Source organism: Tasmannia lanceolata, unplaced genomic scaffold, assembly GCF_043159265.1.
Source record: "Tasmannia lanceolata isolate RefF3 unplaced genomic scaffold, GAP_Taslan_0.1 ptg000003l, whole genome shotgun sequence".
NCBI classification, from domain to species: domain Eukaryota; kingdom Viridiplantae; phylum Streptophyta; class Magnoliopsida; order Canellales; family Winteraceae; genus Tasmannia; species Tasmannia lanceolata.
The window spans coordinates 5,460,897-5,488,757 of record NW_027518680.1 but is presented as its reverse complement, the minus strand read 5'-3'; the positions used below and the strand labels follow the sequence as shown (position 1 = coordinate 5,488,757).

At 37.2% G+C, this 27,861-nt stretch overlaps 2 protein-coding genes across 3 annotated transcripts; both read right to left on the bottom strand.

Annotated features, from left to right (window-relative positions):
- Positions 1–250: 250 nt before the first annotated feature.
- LOC143848981 (guanylate kinase 2-like) lies at positions 251–4,329 on the bottom strand. Of its 2 annotated transcripts, XM_077358020.1 has the most exons (10): positions 4,054–4,329; positions 3,635–3,672; positions 3,321–3,428; positions 3,136–3,212; positions 2,922–3,051; positions 2,009–2,371; positions 1,445–1,566; positions 1,221–1,356; positions 959–1,098; positions 251–865 (listed from the first exon to the last, which is right to left on the bottom strand). In XM_077358020.1, the coding sequence occupies exons 2-10, from the start codon at positions 3,635–3,637 to the stop codon at positions 703–705; spliced, it is 1,242 nt and encodes a 413-aa protein (XP_077214135.1). In that variant the 5' UTR covers positions 3,638–3,672; positions 4,054–4,329; the 3' UTR covers positions 251–702. The 2 variants fall into 2 exon arrangements, with proteins under 2 accessions (XP_077214135.1, XP_077214144.1); XM_077358029.1 differs by lacking the exons at positions 3,321–3,428; positions 3,635–3,672; positions 4,054–4,329 and having other exon boundaries at positions 2,922–3,060; positions 3,136–3,150.
- Positions 4,330–10,704: 6,375 nt separating this feature from the next.
- LOC143848971 (translocation protein-like protein) lies at positions 10,705–24,875 on the bottom strand. The gene is made up of 5 exons (XM_077358011.1): positions 24,633–24,875; positions 16,660–16,974; positions 16,199–16,400; positions 11,439–11,667; positions 10,705–11,093 (listed from the first exon to the last, which is right to left on the bottom strand). The coding sequence occupies exons 1-5, from the start codon at positions 24,717–24,719 to the stop codon at positions 10,853–10,855; spliced, it is 1,074 nt and encodes a 357-aa protein (XP_077214126.1). The 5' UTR covers positions 24,720–24,875; the 3' UTR covers positions 10,705–10,852.
- Between the last annotated feature and the right edge of the window lie 2,986 nt (positions 24,876–27,861).

The following is a 27,861-nucleotide window of genomic DNA, read 5'->3' as shown; positions in this document are numbered from 1 at the left end:
AGTCGGTTCTCAAAGTCCAAGACAAACATTGCCCCTTAATTTTGAGTCCAATAATCAGTTTTAGACTCATAATCCATTTTCAAAATCCAAAACCAGCTAGGCCTAAGGAGATTTAAATATTCCGGTACACTTAGCCTTCTAACCGCAAACCCCCCTTTCCCATTTGCAGAGTTGGTTTCACTGTTCTTGCTCTTTAGAAGTATATTTGTGTTTTGCATACATACAAGGACAAATGGCACCATGGATAAACTTGTGGAGGCAAATATTAGGGTTTTATTTCTATTAGTAGAAACCACATAGAATTGGTATAGAAAAGTGAAATTACAATCCACCGAGTCAAATACCAACAACTCACTTAAGCTGTCACTAAAAAGAAATCCAATACTAGAATGCTAAATGGGCATTTGAATGATATAGCATCACTACTACAACAAAGATCAGCAATTCCTTTAAGAAACACAAGCCAAACACATGAGTTTTCCCTGCGAGAGAAGTGTCAGTTCTCGCCACAAATAAGGAATGTCAGGCAACCGTGATATTAGCTTGTCTCCAAATACTTACTCAGCATCCTCTTTCTCCTTCTTTCATCCAATGTGATGGCTTGCAAGCAAATTTATCAGTCTAATTTTGTTTTTTGTTTTTTTCTGAATGGTAGCAAATATATAAGTTTATTGTTGTGTTAATCCAAAACTGAGATACTGGTTAGTAATAGTGTGAAGCTCTTCCCTCAATTGCTGAAAAAGAGTTGTTCTCAACTTGTTTGATCCCATTTACACCATCTCCAAATGGGCCAATGGCGTACATGTTTAATCCTCTTGTGCGCCCTGGTGCACCTCCCTTTACTGACGATACGTCAAGCACGAACCTGCTCAGTCCAAGCAATGGCAAAAAAAATATAAGCATTCTCAATAGGTATTGTATGTGCAATTCAGCATAAATCAGAACAAGAAAGGCTTACAGGTTGTTTGATGGTCTCCCTAGTTCAGTTCTGCAGTGTATAAGAACCTTTTGGTCCATTTCTGCTACCAAGTGACCTAAAGGAAGTTCAACATTCTTCGCAGCTGGAATATCATTGTGTCCATCTAGGGCCAGGATTTTCTACAGCAAAGCAATTACACGAGAGTTCAGACCATCTCTTGGAACTCTACTATCACTGATTGGCATGAGAATTTGGAAGCATGAGCAGATGAAAGTAATTTGTGTGAAAAAATGGGAAGCACCTTAAGATTTGCATAGCATGTTTCGAGGTCGTCATTCACCAAAATATGATCAAAGAGACCTGAAGACTTCCCTTGCTCAATCTCCGCTTTCGCATTTCTGAGACGCTTTTGGACTTGTTCCTCTGTTTCGGTGCCCCTAAGCACAGACTCAAATGCGGTTAATAAAGCGAATAGACATGGTTCAAGATATAATGAGAAGTTTCGGCCTCAAGCTTCAAATTTACCGTGCACGAAGACGCTTCTCAAGCTCCTCAAATGAGGGAGGACAAATAAAGATGGATATCACTTCAAGAGAACTAGCCTTCACAGATCTAGCGCCTTGAACATCAATGTCAAGAATGCACCTCTGCATTTGAAAAGAAGTTAATGCATCTAAACCAGCTGTATCAAATAGGTTAGTATAAATAATATGAAACAATCAATTCCTCCAAAAGCTTAAGCTGTTAAGAGTGGATGTTATTTAATCATTTATACTTCAACACAGCCCCCCTCTTTTTTGGGTTGGCCATACACGTGACACATGTGGCCTCTCTTTTGGATTGGAAGTACATGTGAATTTTAATATCAAGGAGTTGTTGGGTTCTTAACCCAGGACCTGCCGTGAGGCAATTGCTCTGATACCATGTGAAACAACCAATTACTACAAAAGCTTAAGCTGTTAGAGTTGGTGTTATTTAATCACTTATTCTTCAACAAATAATTAAAATATGATTTCAAATTCTCATATATATACCAAGCTGAAGAACCTACACTTACATTTATACAAGCAACATAGCATGTCATTTTACCTTTCCTGAATCCGTTACTGTCTCAACTGCTTCGATACTTGTCCCATAGAGATTTTCATGAACTTGTGCAGATTCGAGGAACTTTCCATCTTGAATGTCCTTTTCCATTACATTTCGATCGGTGAAATGGTAATGAATTCCATCCATCTCCTTGTCTCTTGGAGCACGGGTTGTGTGACTCACGGAAAAACCAAAGGTGGATGGGAAGTCCCTCATGAGTTTGGATATTAATGTGCCTTTGCCCACTCCGGAGGGACCACTAATAACTATTGGCTTAGGACCATCACCCTTCACCCCCTTACTCCAAGCAACTACCTCAGTGTTTAGTATCTTCTTATGCTCGTTAACAAATGTGGTGTCCACCTATAGAAAAAAATAAAAAATGAACAGATAAGAATATGGTATATTCACATTTGCTTCACCACCTCTATCCCTCATTCTTTAATAATATTTCACCATTAAAAAAAAATAGGGTATGTCAAGTGCAAAAAAGAGAACTAGATCAAATTCTGCAATGAAAATATATCTAGCCAGATGGATTAACTGGGGGCTCAAACAACTTTAGTTCCCATTTGATTATGCATACATAACTCACATGAACACAACACCAGTTACTATAATCATGGTTTGTTGTTCCATTGCAGATTTGAAAGGACTGTGAGAGTACCACTGAAAAGTACATACAGCAGAGGGGGGGGGGGGGGGGGGGGTGGAGATTCATGTTGATAACTACACACACACACACACACATACATATATATATATATATATATATATATATATATATATATATATATATATATATATATATATATATATATATATATATAATCCATTTCCCATCACTTCTAACAATTCAGTCATCAAAGGAGTATATCAAACGTAGTAGACAAAAGCAGTTCAGAGATCGAACCTCGAGAAACCAGGCACAGTCGTCGGGTGCAGAGTCTCTCTTTAGAATCAATATTCTATCTCTATTAAGAAGCATTGCTGAATGGCCTTTACATGGGGCAGGTTTCGTGCCTAATACAGTCGGAACCACCCTGCCAGTTCTAACACAAATCAACAATCCAATCTAGACCATGACCCAAAATGTGCGAATGTAAAGTAGTCGGTAACTATCTCACCATTTGCTTGTGGACTTATCAAAGATCCGGACACTAATCGACAATGTTGATCCATCATCAGATCCTCCAATTACATACTGAACAAAACCACAGACTAACGTTTAGGAAGATGATCTGTTTAGAATTTATCGTCGATGTATGAACAATTAGAAAGCATAATGCATTGATATATTGGATTAACTCACTATCTTATCGCCGATAATGGTAGCTGTTTGGTAGCCTCTGGACTCTGAATCAAACCCAACATGGAAAACTTCTTGCAGCCCATCTAGAAAGAACTCATGAGCTTCTCCCTGATTAGAAAATGCGAAGAGATCAAAACCCTCTATACCATAATCCAATCAAACCCAACAGATCAAGACTCCTAATATCGAAAGAAAATTTTAACACATACTTAAATCTGAAACTGATCTACGATAACATAATTCAAGATTAGACTTTTAACTGCTTTTTCAAAATAGGAAATAAAGCCTATAAACAAGATCAATCAATATCTCACCATGGAGAAATATTGCTTCCCCAAATGAAGCTTCTAACCTGAACAAACATACAAACAGAAAGATAAAAATAAAAAACAACAACTCAAATACCCAATTTAACTACATTTAACAAAATCAAGCCAAAAATATCACTGATTAGACACAGAACCACAAACCCCATCATACCCACCCAACAAAAACAAAAATAACCCAGATCCCATATACCAAAAAACTAGATCATACAAAAAAGGACTAAAAAAGAGACAACACCCATTAACTACAACAGACAACACTGAGCTTCTTTAAGACTATTTTCAAAGGTTATACAAAACCCATATCTTGAATAAAACATAGCACCCATGTATATAAAAACTCATACATAAAATCCCAAAAAGCCATATGAAGGGAGAATTATAAAAGGCTAAGAAAAGTTCCTTACCAAATAGAGAGAATACAAAAGCCCCACCTCAATCTCGCTAAGATCTTAAGATCTAACAATCCCTTTGAGCAAAAATCAATGAATATAAGAAATAAGGTGAGGAAAGGTCAACCAACCCCTGACCCAGAAAAAAAAAATCTTCCAAATGGATGTTCGTTGAAACGAAGAATTGAAAAGAAGAAACAAAGAAAAATTAGGAATTTTTCTTGGAAAAGAAGAGGCTAAATAGAGAAGCTAACTACCGTTCTGTTGTATTCAATTTGCGACAAAGACCACAAAGCCTGGCCGTTTTATAGAGGTTTCTGGGAAGGTTCTCTTTTTGGGCTTTCAAAAAACCGGGAAATAATTGAGGGAAAACCACAAATCCAGATTTTACCGCTTTTCACGATTTCCAAGGAAAGTAGTTTTCTTACTTCTGGCAATTTGATGCAAAAAGCTACACAATGTGTGCAGTTGCCAGTTGGGCACTTGGGCTATTCTGATTCTAGATTATTAACTCATCCTTTTTTGGAGGATCAAAACCTAGTGATCTGAGCCGTTGATCTGGTGGGGAATTAGAAATAGTACAAGATTGGCGATTTCTATCTCTGGTGGAGAGCTCATTTTCTCAATTGGGAACAATTTTTTGATCGAAAGGGTTAGATTATTTGTATGATCTCAATTTAAATCCTAATCTGGGTGGGTCCATGAATATTGTTGGCCATCAAAAGGCCATCAAAAGTCCAGCCTATTTCACTTGGTCCCACCCTTATAGTCCCGTATTTTTCAAAAAGTATTGTACGGACCACACTATAGGATGATCCAAACCGTCCATGTGATGGGCCACACCATAAATAGGTTGTACCCAAGAAAACATTTCTGTGGATGATCCTAGCCCTCAGATCTATAGAGAACTGCATATTATGGAAATATCTATAGATCGGAGGGCTAGGATCATCCTATGGAAATGATTTTAGGGTGACAACCTATTTACGTTGTGTTCCATCACATGGAGTACATTTTGAAAACTACGTTGTGTTTCATAATAAAAATGTAGCTTTGACAGCCTTATATCATAATAAAAATGTGGCTTTGACCAAGGTTTAAAATTTCGGTTTCGGTACCGGTTTCGGACCTTGAAATTTCAAATTTTCGGTAGAAATCTGGTACAAAAATCGAAACAAATATTTTATTCATTATTAAATTTCGGTGAAATATTAAATTAATTAAAAAATCAGATTTTTTGGGTCAAAATTTCGGTTTTAATATTAAATTAATTAAAAAAACAGATTTTTTGGGTCAAATTTCAGAAAAACCGAAATTTTGACCGAAATTTCGGCCGAAATAAATGACCATTTCGGTTCTGGGTGGTTTCGGTGTCGGTCTCCACCGAAATTTAAAACCATGGCTTTGACAGCCTTATATCCATCCAAATATATATATATATATACTAGTAAAAAATCCCGTGCGATGCACGGGCCGACAAAGAACTGTACGGACCACATCACAGGTTGATTCAAACCGTCCATGTGATGGAACACAACATAACTAGGTTGTGCCCCAAAAATCATTTCCATAGGCTTTAATGGGTGCCTTTGTTAAAAGCATAAAGGAGGGGGAGGATTGAAAATATATGAGTTGAATGGGTGCATTTGTTAAAAAAAGTCAAAAAAAGTGATGTGTAATTCTCATATAATTTTCAAAAAAATAAAAAAAATCTCTTCTTTTCCTCCCAGCTTATAGTAGTAGATACAGAAAATTCACTTCTTTTCCTCCCAGCTTATAGTAGTATATATATATATATATATATATATATATATATATATATATATATATATATATATACATATGAGAATAGAGTTCCTAAGGTGTCACCTCATATAGCTTATATGAGGTGGCGCTCACAAAACATAAGGGGCCCACATTTTTGGGGTGATCGAAACCACTCATTTGAAAGGCCCTTAGATGGATATGGTGCCTACAAAAAATCAGGTTCATAGGATCATCCTATCCCTTCCATTTATGGAGGTTAAAAATGGGCAGATTTATGGAGGTTTATACTCATCCATTTCAACCTCCACAAATGGAAGGGTTAGGATGATCCTATGAAGTTGATTTTTTGGGCACACCCTATCTATGTGAGGGCCTATCATATGAATGCTTTTGATCATCCAAACAAAGTGGGCCCCTTATGTTTTTAAGCGCCACCTCATATAAGCTATATGAGGTGACACCTTAGGAACTCTATTCTCTCTATATATATATATATATATATATATATATATATTTGCAAATAATGGTTATAAGTTTTAGTGATGACATATTTATCATCTTCTAAAGAGGCCTTAATGTCCCATTGTCACATCTGTAAAGGTACATTTACTACATATAATTTGAAAATTTTTGGCGCACTTTTCAATTTGCACCTGAGTATCGTCTCAAGGTGTGATTGGGAGCATTAAATTTTTTTCATTTAGATCTGAGTCGTTGATCATGATCCATGTTGATCTTGTTCGATTAGTGCAATTGGACGATGATCGGATGAGATCGGTCATGTGCGAGTGCAATCTAGACCGCCGGATCGCACTTAGATGTGTTCCAAAGGACATAGTTTATCGAGTGTAATCTTGACCATAGGATCTCATGATAACAGTCGAGAGCTGATTGGCTGCGATATGAACCACAGGATTGTGACCAAACATTTACCAATGGACAAAACTCGATCGGATGTGATATGGTCTGCAGGATAGTGACCGGACACGTACCAATAATCAAATCTCGATCGTAGGTGATCCGGACAACATGTTAGCAATCGATCGCGATCCAATGGTCAAATAACCGGTACGAGGCAGACCGAAGTTTACACTATCTAACAATCATGATCTAGAGTTGATCTAGACCGTAGAATCACAATCAAGTGTGATCAAATGGTTAAATTATCTGAATGCTCATCTGATGCAATCATGAGGTGCAATTTAAAGTGAAAATGGCAACAGAATGTCTATAAATATATCAGAAACAGACTATTTGCAATGCAATCCGAGAATCCAAGTGGTGACTACCAACTTTGGGATTTCTATAGCTATGTTTCTTTCGACTTAAGATAGACATAAAAACAAATTTTACACCTATTTTTTGCGAAATTTGTTTTGTACACATTTTATGTAAATAGAAACGGAGCATAAGGGGCTTCTCTCAATGCTATTCGATGGTTGATCAGAAATCATTTCCATCCCTAGTGCTATGTTTGGTTGCTTGTTTTGCGGGGGATCGTACGAGTTTCAAATGCATGAGATCTCCCAGAGATCTCCCCAAAGCATGTTTGGTTGTTATTTACACCTTTGACCACTAGACAACTTCTAGACATCATTATTGGTTTTTATCCTAGGTGGGGCCTACGTGGCGGAGATGTCCCCCACCCCATAATCTTCTCCCCTTTTTTCACCAAAATGAGAAAATTTATTTGGGGAATTAGGAGAAATTCTTGTCTTATTCTTTTTTTTCTCTCTCTCTCTTACTTTTCTCTCTCTTCCACCTATTCTTTGATAATGACACCCTACATCTTCCGCTAATTTCCTCGCGCAACCAAACATTACTCGCAAATCTCCCTCGTAATATTCTCCCCATCTTCCATTATCTTTCATTCTTGTCTAATTCTCTTTGACTTATTTTTCTCCTATTCTCTCAGCCATCTACAAGCAACCAAACAGAGCATAGAGGTTTTCAGAGATGATGGATGAGATTCAGGACAGAGTAAATTACCCTAGTAAGGTAAGGAGGGAGCATTATTGTGACATAAATAATAGCAAGCAGGACCACAACCATTTGCCTTGTAATATTCAAATAAGAATCATCTTTTCTTGCTACTAACGGGAAAGCCATGGACAGCTATCAAGATTGTTTATTATATATTCACCCTTTTATTTACCCGGGACAGCCCCCTCTAGTCTATTTAATTCAAAGAGAACTTCTCCGGCACGTAACATGTCGGCAGCTCACTAACAACACGCATCGGCCGTCGATATTGACTTTTTTGTTACAAATTGAACCAGCTGTCCGATAATGTAAGTGTATCAGCTCTAGTACTATTTGATAGTAACACCCTGCTTCCCTATATTTTTTTTTTTATATTTCCTATGCGTAGAGAAATTAAAAGGAAATGATATCAGCACAACCATGTTTTGATATTTTCACTAACTCATCTTGTCTTATAGTGTTTTAAGAGCTGTCGAATGGTTATTACAGTTCCTAAAAAGCTTTTCCAGGTCAATTAAAAGAGAAAAGAGAAGCTTTGTGCAATTATTAAAACATGGTTGTGCTGATATCATTTACCAAATAAAATGGAGCATTTTTAGTATTTCCGTAAGAAAAATGAGCTAAACAAAAATATATATAAAAAGAGGAATAAGATTGTATGCTCGACCGTACCTAAAGTTAGATACGGTAGAATGCCAAATCACATGGGTCCCACATTTTTGGTGAGCATATAAACCATTCATTTGCAAGGCCCCATCATAGATAGGGTGCATACCAAAAATCAGCTCCATAGGATCATCCTAACCCATCCATTTGTGGAGGCCAAAATGGACAGACAGTGTTTGTCCACAAATCTGACCATTTTGGCCTCCAGTTTTGGAGGGGTTAGGATGATTCAATGGTGCTGATTTTTGGTATGCACCCTATCTATGATGGGGCCTTACAAATGAATGGTTTAGATGCCCACCAAAAATGGGGGACCCATGTGATTTGGCACTCTACCGTACCTAACTTTAGGTACGGTCGAGCGTACAATCCTTTTCCTCATATAAAAATGTAATTATTATAAAAAAAATTCAAAACTACATCTTATAGACAGACAATTCGATTCAAAATCCGAATCAAATTGGGTCCATTATCAAATCTAGAAAATAATTTTCGGGTGAAATTCTTATATGTAGAAATTTATACTAGAGGATTAATCTTGTGATCATCAAATCAACATATGATAGTGAATAGAAGTGGAACCCATCTGTTTCCACATGTTTCAATGGTTCCGATAATAAGTGAAGAATAATTGGGAACAACTTTTTACTAAGGCCCTGTTCGTTTAAGATTATGCCAATCGATTGTGACTCCAAAACCAATTATTAGACTCAAATTTACATTTAATTTTGAGTCCAGTAATTAGTTTTGGACTCACAATCAGCTGGCCTAATCTCAAACGAACAAGGCCTAAATAATTAATCACAATCAGCTGGCAATTTATATCGGCCAATATATTTGAGGGTGTTGTGTTTTACCACCAAATGGCAGGACCTATCCGAACAACATGGCTTGAGCTGAGCGGACCACAACGCTATATGTAGGTACATAAGAAACATTCTTTAATCTATTTTAGAAGAATTTGCTGTAGTGGTTGGGACTGTAATAAACTTTGACACATGACAGTGGCAGTGGTACCAATGACATATGGATGCAGGGCAGAATGTACCCATAAAGTATGACATACCTATGGGTCGAGGAGAAGAGAGAAACCTTATATAATATAAAAACATTTTTTTGAAATGGTGAAAATTTTATTAAAAATGACGGACCACAACCGAGAGAGACATGAGAAGAAAGAGAATAAGAAAAGAAGCAAACCATCACAAGTAAGTACCCACTTACATATTTGTCCAAGCATCTATCATTGAACAACTCAAACTTAATATCTTTTACATAAATGTTAACTCAAAGCTAAGTTCTGACCATGTTAAACATCTAAAATAAAAGAAAGTCAAGTTCAAAAAGAAAAACTTTATACCCGATGGCTTTATATTACATACATAGGTCATTATTTCATTGCTTGTTTGAATGCAATCCCCACCAAATTAGGCGTCAAGATTCCAGAAAAGAGAGACGTGTGAGAATGTGCCAACTTTTCAACAGTAAGTTGATAGTGTGGTGGTACGATTCAAATGTGAGTTGTAAAGGGTGCTTTCGTTATCAGTTATCCTCGGCGTAGGTAATAAGCAGACCAGAATACAATAATCTACCCATACTTGATGCAGTGGTTTAAAAAAAAGGCAAGTGACAAGCATGTGATAGGAATTCTACAATATGTGCCTGATCATCCGGACTGTTGATCTAATGGGCCGATCACAAGGGCTCAGGGATCTCATTTGCAAGATTGAGACATGAAGAAAATCAACGGCCTAGAAGTATCTTAAAGGACACAATTTTCATCATGCTTGATCAAAGGTCTAGAATCATCCGATGAGGGTGGAGGTGGACCAAGGTCGATGGGCAAACAAGTCTAAGCTGAACCCCAAATCAATTATTGGACTCAAAATTAAACGTCTAACAGGGCCTAAGGCGCTGTTTTGGATTTTGAGAATCAAATTCGAGTCCAAAACTGATTATTTCGACTCAAAATTGATTCTCCAAATCCAAACGAACGAGTCTAAGTGAGTAGAAACAACTAATGAGAATCTCTGATTCAAATCAACTCATATGAGTGAAGAATCGCATTTTTTAAGCACACAAAAGACAGAAAACAGGAGAACAGGGATCCAGGTTGGGGTTGCTGAATGGCATTTTTTATTTTCGGCTTTTCTCATTCTGAGAAGCATTTTTAAGAATGCTTGCCGAACGCAACCACAACCTACAGAGTATCCCAAGTAGAATTCTCTGAAGGCAAGTAAAGAAAGTGGGTGGTTTGAAATCAAATGCTTTATTAAGCCAACAAAAACCACAATTTCCAGCTTTAAATACGCAGAGCTTGATTACAATCTACACTCTAAGAAAATACAAAATAAATATTTCTTTGTTTCTGTTTCTATGTTCATTACCTTACCTTACATCATATATGGACATCAGACTCATCTCTGGTATCTTGACCCTCATCTTGTCCATCAGAGTTCATCTCCACATCCACCCTATCTGTTACCTCTTCTTCTTTGGTTGTTTTACTTCCATCTTCAGAATGGTTGGCTTCAGTTCCATTAACCACAGTTTGCTGCTTTTCCATCATCCCCGACAATGCCAATCTTGGAGACCATTCAATTACATCATCGATAATGTTCGAAACACGCTTTTGATACCTGCGAGCACAAATTTAATCCATTTCATGAGTTTCATGGACATGGATGATTAAGAGTACAACTCAGTCGAGTTTTTGGAATTCGGGTTGAACTTGTACAGTTGTACCAAAAAATCAGGTCGGGTTAGGGTTGATTCCAATTCATTTTATAGTAAAAGCTCAACCCGACCCAAGTTGCACCCATATGGGTGATGATAAGCATCAAAATTAAAGAACAGAGATACAGTCCAAGATGCAAATGTGCGAGAGATACTGTTGCTGATCCCCTAGGGTACCATATAATTGAAATGCAAGTTTAGTTCTAAGAAATATCTTTGATTCGGTCAAAGTATTAGTGCAAACTGACCTGGCTCTAGCAGCCTCATCGGGGGCATGGTGCCGAAGTAGCGATATGACGAACACGGCCACTATCGCAAAAGTAAGCCTTGAAGTCCACTTGGGCCGTTCTTCTTCATCTTTCTTGGGCCAGAACCGGAATAATTCTGACAATGTTGCCTCCTCTGCTAGGATGTTGGGGAAAATCCATGCGCGCTTTCCAAGAAGGATCCATAACGCACCGAAGATTACAGCTCTCACTGCAGGTTAAAGAATGAATCTTAAGAAGAGAATTTTTCACTCATACATAAGATAGAAAACGGTCTAATTTTAAGTAAATATTCAGAGTGCACATAATATATTTTTGGTAGATCCTGTAGGGATTGGGTAAACAAGCCTCCTCCTACCAACTTGTAGGACAACCACCAGTTAGTATTTCTAGCAGCACAGTTGCGTCAACATAGCCGTATTACAGAATTTCAGGTTTGTGGTCATAATCATATCCCATCTCCAACCAGTATTATGGTGAAATAGCCTCCCGAAACTAAGACATTAAAACAAGAAGAAATGTGGAAAAGATGAAAAAAAAAAAAATCAAAACAAATTGACTCAAGGTCCTCAACTGCCGAGCTACATCAATTAAATGGATTGATAAGGATACCATTGATCGATTTTTGAGTGAGACGACTGGTGTAATTCGTAAAATGCTTTCCTCCATTTGTTGGGTAAGGAGTTCTGGAGACTAAATAACAAAACTTAATAGATTTGATTGATGCTGTTGTTGTAGAAACTTGAAACAAGTAATTACGAACTTGTGATGTAGGACATTAGTTATGAATTCCACGAGGGGGAGGGAGATGGAATATGGTAGTATCTACTCTTGTTAACTAAATCTGAACGTGTTGAATCCAGAAAATGGAAAGAAACAACCTGCTATTGTATGTATTTTATGCTTGTGAGGATAGACTGAACCACTCAGATATAGGCCCTAGATTTCTCACGGTCCATTTCACAGGTGGCAAACTATAAATCTTCCCCTATTGATCAGATTGTGCAGTTCTGCAGTAGATCCCTAGAGAAACTATCAACTGAATGAGCAAAATTTACTCCAGATTTTGAGAGGAGAGGGAAGTCATTACACTCATTTCAGAAGAAAGCTGGAAAAAGTTAATAACATGGATGACAACAAATCAGAAACAGAAATTAGACTTGTGCAAAGATATGTGAAAGAGAAGCTTAAAAAGAACATACAAATCAAAAGAGATAATCATCACCAAATTAGATGAATCCGTGGATAACAAAAGGTAAAAACTACATGAGATTCCATTGCTGAATAATTTTTGTACTGTAGCTATGCTGTCTTGAGACTCTTGACTTCTGAATTATTACGTAGTCACAAAATTTGGATTCAGGGAAAAATCATCATGGCGAAATTCGGAAAATTAGGGAATGATACGGGAAGTATTCGGGAGGGAATTGTAGATCTCTCTCTCTCTCTCTATATATATATATATATATATGTGTGTGTGTGTGTGTGTGTGTGTGTGTGTGTGTGTGGTGGGGGGGGATTTGCTAGGGTCCACCGCAAAAGGCATTTTGTGGAACGGCATTTTGTGGAACGTTTGTTGCATGAGAGAGCAGCCACATAGGCCCACTTTTCAACAAATTTTGTCATTATTCATGAGGTGGCGGCTCTCATGCAACAGACGTTCCGTGAAATGCCTTTTGCGATTGACCCTAGCAAATCCCTATATTCCTACACGATCGTGTAGATAAGTTATCTACTCCGCCGGCTTAAAACACAATGGGCCCACATTGTTTGGGTGATCCAAACCATTCATTTGATAGGTCCTCACGTAGATAGGGTGTGCCCAAAAAATCAGCTCCATAGGATTATCCTAACCTTTCGAACTAAGGAGCTAAAAAATGGACAGATTTGTGAAGGTTTATACGTCCATTTTAACCTCCACAAATCGAAGGGTTGGGATGATCCTATGGAGCTGATTTTTTGGTCACACCCTATCTACGTGAGGGCCCATCAAATGAATGGTTTGCATCACCCAAACAATGTGGGGCCCCACTGTATTTTAAGCGAAAGGAGTAGATAACTTATCTACACGATCGTGTAGGAACACCTCATTTGAACCTCCTAAAGTGATTGAAGATGATGATGATGCCAATCTTCTAGAGCCTCCTAGTCAAGTAGATACTCTTGTTCAACCATTAGAAAATCTTGATTTAGAAGGTCAACTAATAGAAGAAGTTGAAGTAGAAGGTCCTCCTAAACATAGTAGAATTATGTCTAGTCATCCTTCTACTCAAATCATAAGTGAAACCTCTCAAGGAGTTAAGACAAGATCACATTATAGAAATGTCTAGTCATCCTTCTACTCAAACAATGTGGGGCCCCACTGTATTTTAAGCCAAAGGAGTAGATAATTTATCTACACAATCGTGTAGGAACACCTCATTTGAACCTCCTAAAGTGATTGAAGATGATGATGATGCCAATCTTCTAGAGCCTCCTAGTCAAGTAGATACTTTTGTTCAACCATTAGAAAATCTTGATTTAGAAGGTCAGCCAATAGAAGAAGTTGAAGTAGAAGGTCCTCCTAAACATAGTAGAATTATGTCTAGTCATCATTCTACTCAAATCATAAGTGAAACCTCTCAAGGAGTTAAGACAAGATCATTATAGAAATGTTTGTGCCAACATGGCATTTATCTCCCAAATAGAGTCCAATTCCATAAAAGAAGAAAAAAATGATGAATTCTTGGATGGTTGTTATGTAAGAGGAACTAAACCAATTTGAAAGAAACAAAGTGTGGAGGTTAGTTCCTAGGCCTAATGATCACTCAGTTATTGGAACCAAATGAGTGTTTAGAAACGAACTTGATGAGCATGGAGATATTCAAAGAAACAAAGCTAGATTAGTAGCCCAAGGTTACAACAAAGAGGAAGGCATTGATTATGATGAGACCTTTGCTCCGGTTGCCAGATTGGAAGCTATAAGGATGCTTCTCGCATTTGTATGCCATAAGAACTTCAAGTTATATCAAATAGATGTGAAGAGTACATTTCTTAATGGGTATATCATGGAGGAAGTTTATGTTGAACAACCTCCCGGTTTTGAAGATTTCAAATACCCTAATCATGTCTATAGGTTGGATAAAGCCTTGTATGGTTTAAAACAAGCTCCTAATGAAAGGCTTAGCTCATTCCTATTAGAAAGTAGCTTTCAAATGGGCAAGGTTGACAAAACCTTGTTCATTAAAGAAAAGGAAAAGATATGCTTATTGTTCAAATATATATAGATGATACCATATTTGGTGCTACTAATGATAAGATGTGTGAAGACTTTGCTCAATCCATGCAAAAAGAGTTTGAGATGAGCATGACAGGTGAACTCACCTACTTCTTAGGACTTCAAAAGGGAACGTGGGAGAAAGAAGGTTGGATGATCGTAGACTCATCAGCAAGCCAGAAAGAGAGACTGAAGGCTTCCTTGCTCGTCGTTTTTCTCCGATGGTTTGGAGACAGTGGGCTCCTGCTTGTCATCTTCTCCGGCTACGGAGTGACATCGGTGGCTGCTAATTGTCTTCTCCGGAAATCCGACAACAGTGGCAAAGGCAGATGGTCATTGGCTAAGGCTTTAAGGGTCTGGAGAACGAGAGGTTAAGGGAGAGGGGGAGGGATGAGGATGGCCCAAGGAGGAGCATCCATGTGTAAGTATGGATGAGATACGGAAGAGAAGGTGTAGAGATAGGAGCATTTAGCATTCGGGCACAATTATGCCGTGCGTTAGGGAGTTAGGGTCCAGTTTTTCTTTTTTCTAATTCGTAAAAGTTGCTTTTAAACAAAATTTTGAATTAATTGCTTCAGAGAACACATAAATTCGTTTTAGACATGAATTGTTGTTTGATGTGCATATTTTTAAATTTTAATTGGAAGTGATATGTTCACCCACATTTTTCCTGGGCCACTCCCCTCTATTTAGGACTGCTTTTTACACAACAAATGGGGTGCCCGGGGAAGAAAAAGGGGTGAATATATCATTTCCCAATCTTAATACGGCTTGATATAAACGCAAATTTTTTTCATGTTTAAAGTTTAGCGGATTTTTTTGTAACTATGCTCCTTAACCTAATGGGGCGACGGAACAGCACCTGCTGAAGGACGGAAAGATCTCAAAAGCAGGAATGATCACTAACAAGATTATAGAGCGGAAGCAGTAATTTTTGTTGAAGATTCCTCAAATGAAGGCGCTAACTGAAGATAGGAGAAACACAGGAGGATACGTTTTGGACACATTGATAGAATTCATATATGTAAATTATTACGTACGATTATCTCACATATACATATGGGACTTGCTAGCGTCCATCACAGAAGGCATTTCGCGGCTGGTCTGTCGCATGTAAGACCACCCACCTCGTGAATGGAGACAAAAGCTGTTGTCTCCATTCGCGAGGTGGCTAGTCTGACATGCGACAGACCAGCTGCGAAATGCCTTTTGTGATGGACCCTAGCAAATCCCTATATATATATATGTGTGTGTGTGTGTGTGTGTGTGTGTGCGTGTGTATATACATACATACATGTGTGTGTGTGTGTATTTTAATACACAACAGTAGGATACGTTTTAAGTATAAATGATGTTTTCACATGTATGTGCATTTTACCATATTTTTACTACATTTCAAAACTAACACAACTAATTATTTATGAATATGAAAGAGATGGTTATAGCTTATAATAATTGTAGAAATACTTCGAATACTTGAACTTACAAAAAAGCAGGCTTAATATAAGCAGTAAAATTCCAGCACAGGAGTATAGTACTATCAGCTTGCATCGATGGGGAAATACAGGAAACAAGCAAATTGCTAGAGTTGCCACAGGCCAAAGGAAGGACAGAAGCGTCTGCCATAGTGGCCTTCGTTTTACAAATGTCCATGCAAAAAAAGCATCATTTTCAGAAAACACTTGATCCTGCAAAACATGAAAAAAAATAGGAAGGAAAAACGTCAAAATTTACTTTTCAGTAAACAATAATCATGAAATATATATATATATATATACATATATATAGCTAAGATTAATCTAGATTTACTTGTGAAAGCCGAGTCAGTTGAACTTAGAATCTCCAAAAATGGTTCCCAATGTGTCGCTCAAAGAATAATTTAAAAAATGGAAGCATGGAAATCAAAATGTATACATGTCCTTCCAAAACAGGAAAAAAATTACTTACAGGGAAAATTTCCAAATGGGCAGGCCAGGTAGACAACTTCTTCTTCCCAGGACGAACAGTTTTTACCACACGATCACATCTCACTAAAAGATTCATCCTAAGAAGAGTATTGGCAATATCGTCTACTTCTAAACTTTGATCTGATCCCAATACTTCTTTGAGCTCTGGATGGTTTCTCAAAAAACTAACAAAGCCCTTCCCTCTGAAATACTCAACCCGTGTCTCCTGTAAAACAGCCCATCTGGATTCTAGTTTCTTATGGTCCCTCACCTTCTCAGCAAACAACTGAAACACGTCATTCCCCGAAGATTGCTTCTGCAATAACAATGTCCAAAAGGAAAGCAGAGATTTTAAGAAAAGTAAATTAGCAACTCTTCATATCATGAAGATTTTACATTTCTACCCACATTCTGTTTAGACACATCTATGGTTATCCTCTTAGTAGATATTCTCATTTGACCCTATGTGGTAGGATTATAAGATTCCAGCTAGTAGCAGCTATTTAAGCACTAGTTCGTAGCTATGATTTGTGGACACAGACATGAGTGTCGGACACGGTAAATACCCCAAAGTTTAGAAAAGGAGACACGGCTAAACCAGAAACGGGTTCACAAAAAAACCAATAGGATACAATGAATATAATATTGGAATAAGAGGTTGTTTAGGGTTTTAGGCTTAGGAGGGGATATAACAGCAAATATTAATTAAAGAAGATAAAAAAGAAGAGTTTAAAAACATAAGAAGAGTAAATGATAAAAGAGGTAAACAAAATATTCAATAATAAAACAGAATGTCACACTTGACATGGTACAACAATGTGTCAAAATGCCTACATTAAGTCTGACACATCTAGCAGTACAATTACAATTACAAGTGTCGAAAGGGATGTCGACACGTGTGGACACAGGTGTGTCAGCAATAAATTCAAAGTGTCGGCTAAATCATAGGTTCGTAGGTACATTCCTCTTATTAAGCATGGAAAGATGTAAGTCACTACCACAAGGATCAACATTTTGATATCTCTGAAAATTAATAAAATGCAACAGCGTTAAAAGTTCATGTGAGAACCTCCACAGTAACATGAATGGTCAACAATTGAAAAAAGTAAGCAAAAGCATAATAAGGAAAAGTCAACTTTCAATGCATTTTGGTATACCCTATGTATTTTTTAAAATTTTAGTAACCATATTAAATAAAAACATTTTGTTTTGAGCAATAGAGGGGATTTTATGCTTTCATATATTTAGACTTGGACGTTTTTCTGAACCTTGCCCTTTAACATTGCTTGGCGCCTTTGTCATAAGCTCAAAATTAGTACTCATATTTGACAATTTGGTATGGGTACGTATATAAAAATCCTCGTTATTGCTGAAAACAAAAAGTTGGGCACCTTTTTCATCAACTCTGTCCAGATTAGTACTCAGATTTGACAATGCTGAGCTATTCACCAATTTGGTATGGGTACATATATATTCTATGGACTATAGTGGATGTTAGCCGCAGTTACCACACACTTCCAAAGAGAAATGCCGCCTGTAAAACAGGCGACACGTTTGTACCTTGTACCTTATGATGTAGCTGTTCAAACTGCTGACCCCCTGTGGCTATGCTGTTTCAAAGCATATCTATGATAAAAGTATAAATACCGTACCAACATATAACAGTAAGGAAAAAGTAATCCAATAAAATTAAGCTCTGACTCATCGGGGTCAATCCTCATATAGGATTCAAACATGTAACAAATACCCACATGTAAGGAGAAAAAAACAAGAGCTCATAACAAAAGTGATAATCTTTCAGACTAATTAGTAAATAATTCTAAAAGACTTTAAAGCTCTGGGCCAGTAATGGTTTCAATATTTTCTCTATTAGTAGTGGGCCAGTGGGATGTGGTCCTGACAGACTCTGGTGAGATGTTCAGACTCCCCGTGCAACGATTGCAGGATGGATAGGGATAGGGGTAACCATCATTAGTAGATGCTTAAACTTTTCTAAATGGAAAAAAAAAAAACAACAGAATTTGACTTGTAACAACAAGCTCCAAGATTAACTTTCTTTCATGGTACATAATTAAAACAACCACAGAACAAATAAATGACAAATGCATCCATGAAATAGTGCATAAAAAGGTAAACAAACCTCCAAATACAGGCATTTCAACATTTTTGCCCTTAAGTGGCACCCATCATAATTAATTTCTCGCAAACAATGAGGAAAGACTTGATGGCTAGGAACATAACAGAGAACATGACCTTGGATAGGAGAGAATGGGAGAAAATGATGCATGTAGACGGAACCCAACTAGTGTCAAGATTAGACTAAGTCAATTTGAGCCTGGTAGATTCTTTCACCTTCTTCATGAAAATTTTCTAAAGGATTCATTAGCCGACCCCAACTAGTTTAGGGTTGAGTTGGGTTGAGAATTATTGTTTAATGAAATTTTTTTAAAAAAGGAATTCCTCTCATTCTGGCGAATGAAATACAATTCTTTTGTTTCTGCAGCTTCAGGCTCAATAAAATATCATATTTTCTATATTCATCATGTATCTCCCATTGTCACCAATTTTTTTTTATTATCCTGTCTTCCTTTTTTTTCCACCGGCAGCCGAGATACTGAAATGGGGATATGGATACAGACACAGACACGAGAAACAGAGATACTATCGGCACAGGTGTCCCGTACCATGAGATAAGACAGAAGATGCATATATAATATCATAAAACCTAACTAGATTTAACTTAGAAGTGGAACTAATAGTAAATTTAAAATAGCAAATAAATACTAACAAGCAAAAAATATTACAGTTCATTCGAAGAGAGTGATATTTCAAACGTTATAGTTATTTTGACCAACAAAAGTATCTATGAAGAATTTGAGTAAAATTATCAGTAACATAACATGTGAGACACGGTCCATTGACCCTCCACTAGCATCCGAGTATCAAAGACCCACAAAACCATTTTTCGACAACAAATCAAATTAGACACAAAAGACATAACAGTATATCTTTTTTCATGGTATTTTTGTGGTCTACTTAGACACAAAACAATGATATATCACTTTCTATTTTCTCCCCCAAAAAATGTGCATAATTCACATGTATCTCCCATTGGACCCATTCCCACCAATTCTCTCATTTCTTTTTCTTTTTTTTTCTTCCTTTTTCTCTCTACACATGGAACTATTGTTCAGTAGCAATTCAAATTAGACACAAAAGGAAAAACATTGTATTTTTTTCATACCACTTTGTTGTCTACTCACAAAAAAAAAATAATATACCATTTTCTCTTCTCCTCAAAAACGAAAAATGTGCATCGTTCATTTGTTTATGGCGTGTGTTGTGACCAAATATCAATTTCTTTTTACTTTCTGAATCTTTTTATATTTCTTTCCTTTTTCCTGTCAATTTGAGAGAAAGGATGAGAGAAAACCAAGCAAAGAAGACATACTGACACTCTCTCACTCTCTATGTTTTCACCAAAGTCTAATATCTCAAACTTCCCATCCTCCCCCCTAATCATATAATCACAAACCCTAGACTTATGGGTCGCTAATCGATATAATTACGGAAATGCATGGCATAAACGGGATTCTCTTAACCATAGAGCTACTCAAAATCATGTGCCCTCCCTCAGATCCACTATATATCTAACATGGGGCTCAAACTAGACTCTAGGGACATAGATGGACTACCATGCGACTAAACCTTTTCCTAACACTGAGTTCTGACTCTCCCAACTCCCCTTCCTCCCATACTTGTCTCCAATGATCTTCTGACATAATGTGTTTTTCTCTTCACCATATCTCCATAACCATTCTTCCAATAGGGCTTTGTTTTTCAATCTATCTTCGTCAATTCTTAAGTCCCCACGAATCTTCAGTCCGCACACTTTCGGCCATTTCATAAGATGCTTGAGTCTTTTTATTTTAGTTTCTCCGTCCTCCCAGAAGAAGTTCCTTTGTAGAAGTCCCTTTGTAGCTTTTCAATCCGTTGAGCCACTTTCATTGGGATCTTATATATTGACATGAAGTATACTGGTATATTTGCCATCACCGCCTTTATGAGAGTAATCCTTCTGCCAAGAGATAAATATGTTGTTTCCAAGACGGTAGCCTTCTTTCAATCTTCTCCACAACTAAATCCCACAATGATGCCTTTGGTATACCAAAACTGATGTAGGAGCATCCCCTAGGACTTTCTACATCAGCCATTGCTCGCTCATTTGGAGGTCTAGTGTAGTTTTTCTTGTCTTCTACATTACTAGCATGTAGGGGTAGTTTGGTTATTTTGACTTTTAGATGTCCTTTTTAGTCATTTTAGCCATAGTAGTGGTATACTTGTCTTTTTACATGTATGGGCTGCCTATAAAAGGCCATTTCCCTTTCATTTGTAGTTACTTGTTGATTTATTTGAGTTGTATAGAGATTTCTTTTTTTTAGAGAAATTAGAGAGAGATTTTTCTCTTCTCTTTTATCTTCGTGATTTCTTCTTGGAAGTGGAAATTTTGATTAGGATTTTCTAATCTCTTCTCATTTCCCTCATTTTTCATCTTGTTTAATGCAAGATTAATATCAAATTAGGGTTTCTTGCATCCCCTTGCAAGAATAGAGATTTTCCACGGGAGTTCCGATCATTTTCCGGCGAATCCGACGGCGCTTCTGCGGCCACTTGCATCACTTCCTTATGAGCTACTACTACATATAAGTTGGGGAACAAATCTTTTAATGAAGAAGATATTGATGTTTCCCCCACTCTATCTTGGATTTCATCAAAGAAGGATGCAAATCTCCATGATAAGCGTGGGAGCCTCTAAGCCACCTTATCACATTGAGAGAATCCCCTTCAACAATCACTTTATTTAGGTCTTCATTTTGTAGTAGCTTGATTCCCTGATGGGCCAAACGTACTTCGGCTTCATTTGAATCTGCTTCTCCTATAGGGCCCCCGCAAAGACCCATCTCACAACTCCATTTTCATCTCATAAGACTCCCCCAATACCAAAAGGACCTGGATTTCCAATACTGGACCAGTCAAAATTTAGCTTCAAGGAGCCATGTGCGGGAGGCTCCCAATCTTGGATAATCTTAGGATGCATGGCCCAATCACGACATATCTCCTTCCAACCATGTCATAAGTCATATACTGACACAAATCTAAAGCATTCCTCACCCATGCTATAAGAAGTGCAATCACCTTATTATAAAGAAAGTGAGCTCCATTTGAATGTCCTTTAAAGATGAGAGCATTTCTTTCCTTCCATAACACCCATGTAGTTCCTAGAAAGGAGACGTTCCATAGAATCTTTCCTTTCTTCCTCCAACCAATTTTCCAATAACTCTAAGAGCTTAGCTGGAAAGACCCATGAAATATCAAATTTAGACAATATTTTGCACCATACTTCTCTAGGAAGGGTCTTTATCTTGCACCATACTTCTCTAGTACCCCAGGAAATGGATAAAGCAATCGTCTTTATGTAAATGGACTGGGCTCTCTTGACACAGCCCTTAAATACCCTTGGATTCCTCTCCTTCCAAAGTACTCATATTGTTGCGGGAAGGATCACTTTCTAAAGAATTTTACTTTTTTTACCGCCACAGAGCATAGAACCAACACTCCAATAAGTAAGAGCCTCACAGGCTATCTTATAGTGGAGGAGCAAATGGTACACTGTCTCACCTGATTCTACACATAGGGCACAATGATCTACAATCAACATATGGTGGCTTCGCAGATGATCAACTGTGAGGATTCTATTACGGAAGGGCACAAAGATCTACGATCAACACATAGCTCCCTATTTCATTAGTATGGTATGAGTTATAAGCATGGTATTCTCATTTTTTTCCCAACCTACCGCTTTCTAGAAACTCATGCAAAAAAGCCATTACATCTTCGTGACTAAGCACGTCGCCCAAAATTCAGCCGTTCACTTTATGTGATGGGCTGAGAAACCTGAGATCAATCTCACTAAAAAGCATATTTTCTAATCTCAGCCCTTCACATACAAGTGACAGGCTGATTTCTAGAAGATACAATTAGTCGCATCGCAGCAGAGGTGAGACAATCTCTTAAACCAAATAACCAATAAGTAAAATACTGCGAAAAAATCACAGCAACTCACCTTTGCTTGAGTATAAATCCAGAAATTCATATCTCGCAACCGGAAGCAATTAAATGTAGATTGATTATAGCCATAGATCAATTCCTAGGATAACCTTGCAGAAATCTAGGGCTCTCAAATGTGAGAATTTTCTTCAAGGCAAGTCCTTACTCGCTTGCTCTATCTATCTTTTGATATATTTTGTTGCTTCTCTGCACCGCTTTTGTTTTTTATTATTCAACAGGCTGTAAGACATGGTAAGTTTCATAATGAGGAGAGAGATAACCCCAATTGACCCCCAAAATTGGTGGTTTGCTCCACTGACCCCATACAAGTAGGTTGCCCACAATGATCAGAAATTGTTCAACAAGTGCCCCACTGTGTATGAGGCAGAATACAAACCGTCACTGACTGGACGATCACAATTGTCCAATCAACTATGTTACACGGATTCTTTTGAATGGGTAAAGTACCTGTGTCGTACATGTCTCAAATTCCAATACTTCAGGATTCACGTAGACACTTTCGGGCCTCTTTTATTTGTTTTTTTTCCTGAATGCTACTACCACAACTTTACAATTAGATCACATTTTGAGTTTTATCCATCCTAATAGTAAGTTGTTTATGTGAAAATAAAACTATATTTACTCAACCTATTAAAAATTTCAATATATTATTTGTTATAATTAAAATATGAGAATTGATTAAATTATTTTGGCGAATCCACGAATCTTTCTTTTTGAGGCTTGCCGAATCCAACACTCGGTACCCGTGTCAGATTCTGCAACTTGTACCCGTACTGATGACATAGCCAATCAACGAACTCTTCACTATCGAATTGTAAACAGGCTATTTTGATCCAAACGTCCACTCACCTATTGCTGCAATTATTTGCTATGTGGGGCATAGTTTAGAACGCGGATTCGGGCCAAAATGCGGCCAAAATAAATCCTAGTCGATTCGGCATGGCACGGCCAAGTATTCAATTGATGCGGCTGACTACTAGGTTGATGCGGCCATAACTTGGTAGAGTCAAAGGAGTTTTGATTGGCTTTGTAGGGAAAAACATAGAATCTTCACTATTGACGTTTACCACAGGCCATTTTGATCCAAACGTCCACTCACCTATTAGTCTATTACTGCAATTGTTTGCTATGTGGGGCATAGTTTAGAATGCGGATTCAGGCCAAAATGCGGCCAAAGTAAATCCTAGTCGATTTGGCACGACAAGGCCAAGGTAAAAGGGAGTCGAGGGAGTTTTGATACTATGGTGCATCCATGCTGGCATGGGAAGAGCAAGTAACCATACAGTGACCCATACATATCGGGAGATTGCACGGGTTGAGGTAATTGGACCCCAATGCATGCCATGCACATACCCTAATATTAAGGTCTAAAGGAGCCCCTCCACCCAACATTTCCCGTACTCAAATACCCAAATGCATACCCGGATCACATAGCTTATAAAAAGCAGAATAACAACTACACTTAACAGAAAACCAGACTCTTCGAATCCATTTCAATCAGTTCACCCAAAAATAAAAAAAAATAAAAAAAATTACCAGAATTCAATGCCAAAATTACTATAAAGAAAAGATCAAACCGGATAAAAAAAGACCCAGGGAGGAAAGAGAATAAGAAACCAAGAAAACCCTAATCCAACCCATTCCAATAACCAAACCCTCTTCTAGAAACCCAAGATCGTAAATATACCTTTTTTTTATGTAGTAATCGAAATTTTAGAAGAAGACTGTTCTATCGATGTTACAGATAATCTCATAATACACAATGCAAAACCCTAGATCTAAAAAAAATAAAAAAATAAAAAACAGAAATTTAAAAAAAAAAAAGATTTTTATTGAATTACGAACCTTCGGTGTTATATCGTTGAGATCTCTGCCCCCGTTTTGAATTGCTGGTCGCCGAACCCTTTTTTTCTCTGCCCCTGATTTCTTCATATTGCTTTCTCGCTCTTTATCTCTGTTCTTGAAGGAGGGTAAGGGGATTTTTAATTTTACGGAGAGACGGGAGAAAATATTTACCCGCGACTGTGCATTCTAAATCGTTTCTTTCTGATAGTTCTTCCTCGCCCTCTTCTCTGTGAAAACCCTAATTAGGGGATTTTTAATTTATACGTTTAAGGCTGATTTTTGTCCCCTATTTTTACAGACTCCACCCTTCTCATTTGTTTTTTTCCGTCGCTTAAGGTAATTGAACGTGTCACCCGCACGTGCTTATTCTCCCCCGTCTTACCCCTCTTATTTGAAAGGCTACTTACTCTGTTACTCACGATGGATCGTTAACAATCCATTCAGATCCTGGTCGGATTTTATCTGGATCCTACTATTTTTTTAAGTCTGGGTAACGGTCTATTTTGAATTGGACTGTCCACCGGAGTGTCTTAGATCCTACTCATGGTTCTACACGCTTAGGACTTAGATCAAGGTTTTAAATTTCAGTTTTCCAAGTAATTTCGGTCCTCACCCAAACCAAAATTTTATTCGAAATCTTGAAATTTAGGGCGAAATTTGTATAAGCTTTCGAGATGTTGGTTTTTTTGGGCTGAAGTTTCGGCTGAAATTATGTAAGGAAATAAATAAATAAAATTAATATTTTATCAAAAGTTTCACCGAAATTTACCAATTTCGGTTACGAAACGTTTCGGTTCGTTCCTCACTGAAATCCGGAATTTTGGATTTCGGCTTAAATTTAAAACCTTGCTTAGGATTATGGGAGAATCGTCATCAAAATGAAAAATAGGAAAATAAAAAATGTTATTTGTCATTTTGAATAGATTTTTTCAGTAATAAAAAATACACCTCATGAATAGACATGAACTAAAATATGAAGCACAACTTTGTACATAGGCACATTCTAGGCTTCTAATCAGAATAGCACTTAAGCTCCATAGGGTTATGTGGATAGGTATAGGTTACCATCTAAACTAATTTCTTTGGATATGGATCCAATGGACACAATTTGATCTAATTGTTGTGCCCAAATCCTATCCATTAACATTTGGAACCTCATGTTCATTAGTGACCACACCCAATTTACATGTATGTATATCCTCTAATGAAGAACTTTATGCTCTATATTGTTTTATTAGATCTCATTGTCAAGATTTTAGATTTTAGGTTTTGGTTTTGGTATTTGTTTTAGTCATTTTAGGAATGGAAACATGTAGAATTCTCGGATGAAATTTTGATTGAAATCTTGTAAAATTATGAAAATGTATGAAAACATATGCAAATGATGGGAATTTAAGATGAAACTTCAGGAAGTGCTAGAATATGCACATACTCAAATATCATCACATAAAAAAAAAATATTCATAACAGTTTAACAACATGGGAATGTCATATGTTGTTGCGCACGTCTTATAATCATGGTTTTAAATTTCGACCGAACTCAATTTCGGATTTTGGTGGAAACCGACACCAAAATCAAACAAAACTGAAACGGTCATTTATTTCGGCTGAAATTTGACCCAAAAAATCTGTTTTTTAAATATTAATTTAATATTTCACCGAAATTTAATATGGAATAAAATATTGTTTTCAGGTTGTGTACCAAATTTCGACCGAAACCGAAATTTTAAACCTTGCTTATAATTTAGTGTATATCACATTTCACATATAATTCATATAAATATTTATACATAAATATATACACATCATTTTGTATGTGATTCAACTAATGTTCTCCTCAAATGATGAATTAAATGAATTAGACAAAATCTGCCGAAAAGTAAGCCGGTGTGGCTGCTCTCACATGCAACAGCCAGCCCTGAAATGACTTTTTGCAATGGTCCGTAGCATTTCCCGATTTTATATGTATGGTTATTCCAACTATCGAATCATTCCCTTCTTTTAACCAATTATTTTGCCTTTTTATGATCAATTTGTGTACAGCTAAGATATGGAAATCACACTTTATGATATCTTAGATTCAAAGTAAAGATATGTTGAGACCTACATAAAATTTTATTTTATGCGAAAACACTAAGATTGGAATCTGCTCAAAGTATCACTGTAATAGTAATAAGGCATTTGCTAATGTTACTCACCTTGCATTATTGTTTCCCACTCGCCCCTCCCACATGACACATCTTGGTAATGTTTGGCCGTGTTTACCTGGTGGGTCGCTACAAGTCTCTATGGGTTCATTGGTCTATTTAGCGGATGTGAGTTTGCTATAATGACGACCTTTTGGTGGGCCACCACGTATGTGCCAAATGATGGATGGAGAAGGGGCAGAGGGAAATGGTAAATTAGGGAGAGTGACATTAGCATGTGTCAAATAATTACATTGAACTTTCAATTCAACCATGCTTAGTTGTAGATTACCTAATTAACCGTATATCACTGATGAGAATTGCTAGAAGCAGTGCTCTTCGGGGAATATGTCATGTCTTGAAAACATCTTGTCCCCTAATTAGGAATGCAAGTGGACCAGGCCAGGCCGAGTTTGGTGCATCAAGGCCCGCTAATCCTATCTAACTTGTATGTTGGACCCAAAACCAACGTAGATCGGGTCATGCCTAGGTTGGTTGGGCCCATGGTTTCAAATTTCGGTTTTGGAATGTGTTTCAGTCGTCACCGAAACCAAAATTTCAGCCGAAATCTGATACACCAATTAAAAATAATATTATATTTAATACCAAATTTTGGCCGAAATTTCGCTAATTTCAGTCGAAATTTCAAGAAAATATTATATAATTAAAAAATACAGATTCTTAGGTTGAAATTTAGAAATTTCGGAAAAAACGAAATTTCAGCCGAAACAAAGTACCGTTTCCGGTATTCCCAATTTTGGTTTCAGTGCTGTTCGAAATTTAAAACCATGGTAGGGCCAAGACAGGCTTAAAATAACTACCAAGGGCCAAGCCCAGTGCAATTACTGATTTGGCTTCAAATAGGCTCAAATTAGCCTAAATTTCTTACATATCTTGAATTAGGCCAAGAATCACCGGGCCCAACACAAATTGCATTCTAGCCATGACAGTTCCATTGCTCTTTTTTCACAGGGCGAAATACTTGGCAGAGCTGTTTGTTGCAACTCATGTGAAATGCCTTCTCCGTCTTTCGCACTAAGGTG

What these genes read in the sequence shown, in the direction of transcription:
- LOC143848971 (XM_077358011.1), bottom strand. Translation starts at nt 24,719, where the DNA reads ATGAAGAAATCAGGGGCAGAGAAAAAAAGGGTTCGGCGACCAGCAATT. An exon ending in TCAACGATATAACACCGAAG is followed by an intron (nt 16,975 to 24,632) that starts GTTCGTAATTCA and finishes TTGTTATTGCAG; the next exon opens with AAGCAATCTTCGGGGAATGA. An exon ending in CCCATTTGGAAATTTTCCCT is followed by an intron (nt 16,401 to 16,659) that starts GTAAGTAATTTT and finishes CATGTTTTGCAG; the next exon opens with GATCAAGTGTTTTCTGAAAA.
- LOC143848981 (XM_077358020.1), bottom strand. An exon ending in CAGTAACGGATTCAGGAAAG is followed by an intron (nt 1,567 to 2,008) that starts GTAAAATGACAT and finishes TTTCAAATGCAG; the next exon opens with AGGTGCATTCTTGACATTGA. An exon ending in GAGAAGCGTCTTCGTGCACG is followed by an intron (nt 1,357 to 1,444) that starts GTAAATTTGAAG and finishes GTCTGTGCTTAG; the next exon opens with GGGCACCGAAACAGAGGAAC.